This window comes from Penaeus vannamei, chromosome 3, assembly GCF_042767895.1.
Source record: "Penaeus vannamei isolate JL-2024 chromosome 3, ASM4276789v1, whole genome shotgun sequence".
NCBI lineage: Eukaryota > Metazoa > Arthropoda > Malacostraca > Decapoda > Penaeidae > Penaeus > Penaeus vannamei.
Genome location: NC_091551.1, coordinates 42783268 through 42790767, shown reverse-complemented (window position 1 = coordinate 42790767; position 7500 = coordinate 42783268). Strand labels below are relative to the sequence as shown.

Here is a 7500-nt window from a genome sequence, read left to right as displayed (position 1 = left end):
GTGTTCTTCTCTGAGATTTCTGGTTCGACGATCAGAGGCCGTGAGTCGGTAATAAAACCTTGGAATTTCAATAAAAAAAAGAAGAGGATCGTAAGGTGGGATCCAATCGGCTGTCGAAGAGGATGGGATTCCAGTCTTAAGCTTCTACTTGTATTTCAAGAGGATTTTGGGGGTTTCACGTTTCAACTTTTTTTGCGCTTTATTTTCTTTCTTTATTGCTTTTATTTTTCTTTTATTCCTTTTATATGTCTATTGTTTGTATTGTTTTACCGCTAAAAGTGGGACACTTAATAAATTTTTAGGATAGATATGCAAAGAAATTGAAAAAAATGTATAAAAAAGTTCAAAAATACACGCACGCACACACACACACACACACACACACACACACACACACACACACACACACACACACACACACACACACACATACACACAGAAGAAGAAGGAGGAGGAAGAGCAGGAGGAGAGAAAATAAGAAGAAAAATAACCAATGGGAAGGAGAAGCAAATGGTGATAATGAAAAAGAATAATAATAAGAAGAGGAAGGGAGAAAAAACAAGGAGGAAGAAATGGTGGTGGAAGAGGAAAAGAAAAATGAAATACAAGAACAGCAACAACATCAGCAATAACAGCAACATCATCAACAACAACAGCAACAGCAACATCAACAACAACAGCAGCAATAAATACAACAACAACAACTACAACAACAACTACAACAACAATAACATCAACAGCAACAACATCAACAACATCAGTAACAACAACAACAAAAACAGCAACAGCAACAACATCATCAACAACATCATCAACAACAACAACAACAACAACCAGAAATCGCTAACCTCATCCTCCCTCGGTATATAGCCAAAACGCCCTTAAAATGTCAGATAAAGGTTCCATAAAGGGGTATTAGAAGGAGGGAGGGGGGAGGGGAAGGGAGAGGAAAATGGGAGAAGGTGAGGAGTGAGGGAAGGAAGAGGGAGAAGGGGAAAGGGAGGAGAGGAGTGAGGGAGGGAAGAGGGAAGAAGGGGAAAGGGAGGAGAGGAGTGAGGGAAGGAAGAATGAGAAGGGAAAAGGGAGGAGAGGAGTGAAGGAAGGGAAGAGAGAGGGCAGAAGGAGAGGAGTGAATAAATGAAAGAGGGATGAGAGAGGAGAGAGAAGGAGGAAAATGAACGAATGGAAGAGGGAGAAGGGGGAAGAAAAGTGAGGGAATGAAGGAGAGGAAGAAGAGAGGAGGATGAAGGGACTGGGGAAAGAGAAGTGGCGTGGAGGCGTTAATAAGAAGAGAAGAGGGATTAAGTGAAAAAAGAGTGGAGAGAAGGAATGAAGATAGGAAAGGAAAAACATATGAGAAATAAACGAGAGACAAATGTTAGAGAAAAGTGGAAGAAAGAGCCAGAGAGGAAACAACAGAGAAAAAGAGAAAAGAGTGAGAGGTGGAAGTGGATAAAGAGGGAAAGACAGAGAGAAGGGAAGATAAAAGAAGTGAGGAAAACAAAAAAATGAGAATGAGGAGATGAAAGGAGGGAATGGGAGTGAGAGGGGCGAGGAGGAGAGGAGGAAGAAGGGAGAAATGGAGGGAAAGAAAGGAAATAAAAGCAGAAAGGGAGAAACAGAGAAATAGAGAGGGTAGTAATAGAAGGAAAGGTAGAAAAGAGGGGAAGCGGAAGAACTGAAAGAAAAAGGAGAAACCAGGAGATGAGACGAAAGGCGAGGAAAGGAGAAGAGAGGAAAGAGGAGGGGAGGAAGGGAGGGAGGAAGAAGAGGAGGGAGGGAGGGAGGGAGGGAGGGAGGGAGGGAGGGAGGGAGAAGAGGTGGTCGGGTGGAGGGAGGGAGGGAGGGAGGGAGGAGAGGGAGGGAGGGAGGGAGGGAGGGATGAAGGGAGAAGAGGAGGGAGGGAGGGAGGGAGGGAGGGAGGGAGGGAGGGGAGGGAGGGAGGGAGCAGAGGAGGGAGGGAGGGAGAAGAGGAGGGAGGGAGGGAGAAGAGGAGGGAGGGAGGGAGGGAGGGAGGGAGGGAGGAGGGATGAAGGGAGAAGAGGAGGGAGGGAGGGAGGGAGGGAGGGAGGGAGGGAGGGAGGGAGGGAGGGAGCAGAGGAGGGAGGGAGGGAGAAGAGGAGGGAGGGAGGAGAAGAGGAGGGAGGGAGGGAGGGAGGGAGGGAGGGAGGGGAGGATGAAGGGAGAAGAGGAGGGAGGGAGGGAGGGAGGGAGGGAGGGGAGGGATGAAGGGAGAAGAGGAGGGAGGGAGGGAGGGAGGGAGGGAGGGAGGGAGGGAGGGATGGGAGGGGGAGGAAGTCAAAACACGTATTGACATCTGTCCTTTGGCGGTTTGATTTTGCCAGCTTGCGGTTGGTATTCTCTTCTCTCTCTCTTTTTCATTCCCCCTCTCTTTCGCCCTTGCTCTCATTCTATCCTCCCACTCTTTCTCTCGCTCTCTCTCTCTGTCTCTGTCTCTCTCTGGGTCCCTCCCTTCCTTCCTTCCTCTCTCTCTCTCTCTCTCTCTCTCTCTCTCACTCTCTCTCTCTCTCTCTCTCTCTATCTCTCTCCCTCTCTCTCTCTCTCTCTCTCTCTCTCTCTCTCTCTCTCTCTCTCTCTCTCTCTCTCTCTCTCTCCCTTGCTCTCATTCTCTCCCCCAACCCTCTCTCTTTTTTCTCTCTTTCTCCTCTCTCTCTTTCCCTCTCTCCTTCTTTCTCTCGGTCCCTCCTTTCCTCTCTCTCTCTCTCTCTTATCTTAATTTCTCCCTTTTTCTCCGCATGGCTTTCTCCGTTTAAATAAATAGATACACATGTCCGTATATATGAACAATATATGCATCTTATAACATGAGTACTATATATGTGTCTTCATGTATACCCATATACTTCTCCCCCTACCTTTTCCTTCCGTTCGTCCTCCCCCTCTCCCCCAACCCTCCCCTACCTTCCCAACTCTCCCCCCTCCCCTACAACCCACCCCAACTCCCCACCTCCCCTACAACCCCCCAGCCCCCACCCCCACTCCTCACCTTCCCAACCCTCCTCCCCCAACCTACCCAACCCTTCCCCCATCTCCCCACCACCCCCTACAACCCCCACCTCTCCAACCCTTCACCCCTCCCTACAACCCCCACCACCCCAACTCTTCACCCCTCCCTTACAACCCCCACCCTCACTCCCCACCACCCCTACAACCCCCACCACCCCAACTCTTCACCCCCCCTACAAACCCCACCCCCACTCCCCCACAACCCCACCCTCACTCCCCACCACCCCTACAACCCCCACCCCACTCCCCTACAACCTCCAACCCCCTACCCCCACCCCCCGCCAATCAAGCACTAACCTTAATTGGCGTGAACTTTGCGGAGTTTTTGCGGCGAAGCGTCACTCTGCGAAAAGCGTGACTGATAATCGAACGCCGAGTGCGAGTTGTGTCTTTAATCGGCGACCGGAGTGGGTGTCTGGGTGCCCGCTACTCCGGTTCCGAAGGTATGGGCGGGTTTCGGTGGAGTGGGCGGAGTAGATGCGGCCGCAGATGTGTGGGAGGAATGCGGGTGGAGTGCGGTGTGTGTGGAGGGTGATGCGTTTATGTAGAGTGCGTGCGGAGTGATGTATGCATGTAGAGTGCGTGCGGAGAAATGCATGTATTAAGGATGTTGAGTGAGGCTTGTATCTAGAACGTGTGCATGTAGAGTGACGCATGCATGTAGAATGATGCGTGCACGTAGAGTAGCATATGCAAGTGGAGCGATGCATACATGAGCTTAGAAAGTTCCATGTTTGTAGAATGACGTATGTATGAGGTGTGACACATACATCTTGAGTGACACATGCATGTTGAATGATGGAGACTGACGCACGCATGTAAAGCGATGTGGAATGCCGCCTGCATTTGGGGTACTATGTGGCGTGATACGTGGCGTGATACGTGGCGTGATACGTGGCGTGATACGTGGCGTGATACGTGGCGTGATACGTGGCGTGATACGTGGTATGATACGAGGCGTGATACTTGGCGTGATACGTACATATAAAGTGATAAACTATGTGTAAAAGCATTTTTGTGAATGCGTGTGTCGTGAGTCGCTGTGAGATGTATTTTTGTTTTAATAGTTACATACATAAGCTTATAATGTACAGTATATATCAACTAAATTATAATTTAGTTGATAAAAAAAACACAGATTCAATACTCTCATAAACAGACACCCAAAAGCCAAAACATAAGAAGACAAGTAAACGAAAACAGACAATTTTTAAACCCATGCGGTACAACATATCGCATATCATATTTGCTGTGTGTCCTATCCTGTCAACGCCTCAGCCAGCCAGCGACATGACAGCTCTTGACAGCCCAGTGCCAGTGCCGACAAAGAATGAGTAGTTAGTTACCTCCCTTATTATGACGACTGACAGAGGTTTCTTTGTCACGTGAGCTGTCACGGCATGACTCATAGTGAGTGTGAGTCATGGTGCTTCACGTCAAGTTAGGTTGTGGGGGGGGGGGTGGGGGGCAGCGTGAATGGGGTACAGGAAGAAATAAAAAACGGATAAAGAATGGGAGAGAGGGTGGAAAGAAAGGAAGGTATGATGACTGAGGAAAATAAGGAAGAAAGGAAGATAGGATGATTGAAGAAAAGAAGGAAGAAAGTAACATATGTAAATTGAAGAAATGAAGGAAAAAAGAAACAAAGAAATCAGACGAAGAGTGGATAAAGAAAGAAAGGATGATTGAAGAAAGGAAGGAAAAAATGAAAGTCTAATTGAGGAAAGAAAGAAAACCAGGAAAAAAAAAGATGATTGGAGGGAAAGGTCAACTTAAGCAACAAACGAATAAGACAGACAGACGAAGATTAAAAAAGGGTAGTTAGAAAGGAAGTAACAAAGGCTCATTGAAGACGGAAGGAAAAAAATGACAGACAGACAAAGACTGGATAAAGAATGGAAACGGGATAGAAAGAATGAGAAAAAAAAGGCTGGAAAAGATTTCTTAAAAAATCAAATGTGGGAAAAAAAGAAAAAAAATCAAAGAAATAAAAGGTCTCATTGACGAAAGAAAGAAAGAAAAAATGTTTAACGAAAGAAAGGAGAGAGAAAAAAATCAGACTAACAGCAGAAAAAAGACCAAAAAAGACAGAAAGAAAGACTAAATGAATCCTTGGCTATGGAAATTAAGAAAGAGGGAGATGACGGCAAAGATAAGGTCGAAAATGGAAAATCCTTCGCTTCGTCCTTTGGCATTCGGTGACGTAAGATCTCCCACCATCACTCGTATTCAGAACCCCCCCTTCCCCCCTCCCCCCACCCCCCACCCCCCTCCCTGGCTCATGGCGAGAACGACTACGTCTTCCCAGCCTCTATTATCTATTACCCTGAGATCCCGAGGCGAACGCTTACAGGAGAGGCGTTAATACAAGGGGGCGGTAATACAGGGTAATGCAGCACGGTGGTATTATCATTTATTTGCTAATTCGCGCAAGACCGTAATTAGCAACGTAACTGCGTTATCTTCCCTGCATTCACGACGTTGCAAATTATACCAACACATTTCCCCGCAAGCCTTAGTGGAGCTCCGAACGCGTTAGGGGCAAGAGGCGGCTATCCACGCGAGGGCCGTAGGATCGAAATGCCCCTTGACTCGTTAGGGAAACAAGAGCCCTTTCGCTCAACGGTCGTCTAGGCTACCGTTACCTTTCCCGCCTTTCCTTCATGTAAATTTAACGGTTTTCGCCCCCCTTTCCCTCCCTCCCCCCTCCCGCCCCCCCGCCCCCTTCGTTTGAAAATCTGCCACAACTGTTCATTAGGCGAGGCCGCTTCTCGTATCTTTGCCGAAGCTGGTTTTTCTTCTTCTTTATTTTCCTTTCTTTGTCCTTTTTTTCCCTTTTCTTTGCCATTTTTTTCCTTTCTTTGTCAATTTTTTCTTTTCATTGGCATTTTCTTCTTTTCTTTGTAATTTTTTTCTTTTCTTTGCCACTTTCTTTTATGAAGCGTATTTTGTCCTAATTTTCCCTTAGCAAGAGATCGTCGACAATAAAAACCTAGACAGATGAGACAGATAAAAAATAAAGGTAAACAGACAACCAGACAAATAGACCAGGAAGGGAGGGATAGAGTAATCGAATCGACGAAAATTAGTTATATATTTACAAATAAATGGATTCCAGAAACACCGAAACATCCTAACCAGTTTAATGGACTTGAACTTGGGCAAAATGTCTAATATGGACTACAAGGACTCACTGTGCAGGGTCTTGGACTATTCCAGCTGCAGGACGAAGGTTGTGAGAGAGTGCCGAGTTGTGGATAAAGAGAAGATTGATAAACGATGGAAGGACAAGATGACAAATGAAGAAGTACTAAGGAAATTGCCAGAAAAGAACCATGTTGATAAATATAGAAAGAAGACAAAGGATAAAGAGAAGATTGCTAAACGATGGAAGGACAAGATGACACGTGAAGAAGTGCTAAGGAAATTGCAAGAAAAGAACCATGTTAATAAATATGGAAAGAAGACAAAGGATAAAGAGAAGATTGCTAAACGATGGAAGGACAAGATGACAAATGAAGAAGTACTATGGAAATTGCAAGAAAAGAACCATGTTAACTATAGAAAGAAGAAAAGGGAATTGGATAGGACATACCAGGAGAGAGGTAGATTGTCGCATATGCTGCTTGAAGAAAAATTCTTTGGAAACAGAGGCAGAGATAAAAGAAGAAACAGACGCTGGACGTCAAGAATGGTAGGGAGTTTGGAGAAATGAAAAGGAGAGCTGAAGATCGAGTAGGAGAGAGAAAGAGAGGGAGAGAGAGAGAGAGAGAGAGAGAGAGAGAGAGAGAGAGAGAGAAGAGAGAGAGAGGAGGAGGGAGGGAGGGAGAGAGAGAGAGAGAGAGAGAGAGAGAGAGAGAGAGAGAGAGAGAGAGAGAGAGAGAGAGAGAGAGAGAGAGAGAGAGAGAGAGAGAGAGAGAGAGGGAGAGAGAGAGAGAGAGAGAGAGAGAGAGAGAGAGAGAGAGAGAGAGAGAGAGAGAGAGAAAGAGAGAGAGAGAGAAAGAGAGAGAGAGTGGGTAGGAATGGCGGTCAGCCTTTTCTAGAAGACTTAGGAAGAAGTAGTGTAGCAGATCTGCAAGTACTTACCCGCAAACAGACAGATAGATAGATAGAAAGAGAGAGACAGAGAGAGAAAAAGAAAGCACGAGCTCCCTCCCTCCTCCCCCTCCACCCCCACCCCTACCACCTTCCATCTCCTCCACTCCCACCATTCCCACCCCCACCCCTACCACCTTCCAGCTCCTCCTCCACCACCACCACCCCATCTCTTTCCCCCCCTTCCTCCTCCACCTTCACTCCCACCATTCCCATCCCCAACCCCTACCACCTTCCTCCTCCACCTCCACCCCCACCATTCCCCCCATCCCCCACCCCTACCACCTTCCAGCTCCTCCTCTACCACCACCACCCCATCTCTTTCCCCCCTTCCTCCTCCACCTCCACTCCCACCATTCCCATCCCCCCACTCCTACC

The 7500-nt window shown here is 47.2% G+C and overlaps 1 protein-coding gene across 1 annotated transcript in view; it reads left to right on the top strand.

Moving 5' to 3' along the window:
• Positions 1–6193: 6193 nt before the first annotated feature.
• Positions 6194–7500, top strand: part of LOC138859905 (microtubule-associated protein 9-like) — a 10571-nt gene continuing 9264 nt past the window's right edge. The window contains exon 1 of the mRNA XM_070116385.1: positions 6194–6721. Within this exon, the coding sequence (XP_069972486.1) occupies positions 6194–6721 (528 nt within the window). The remainder of the gene's footprint in view (positions 6722–7500) is intronic.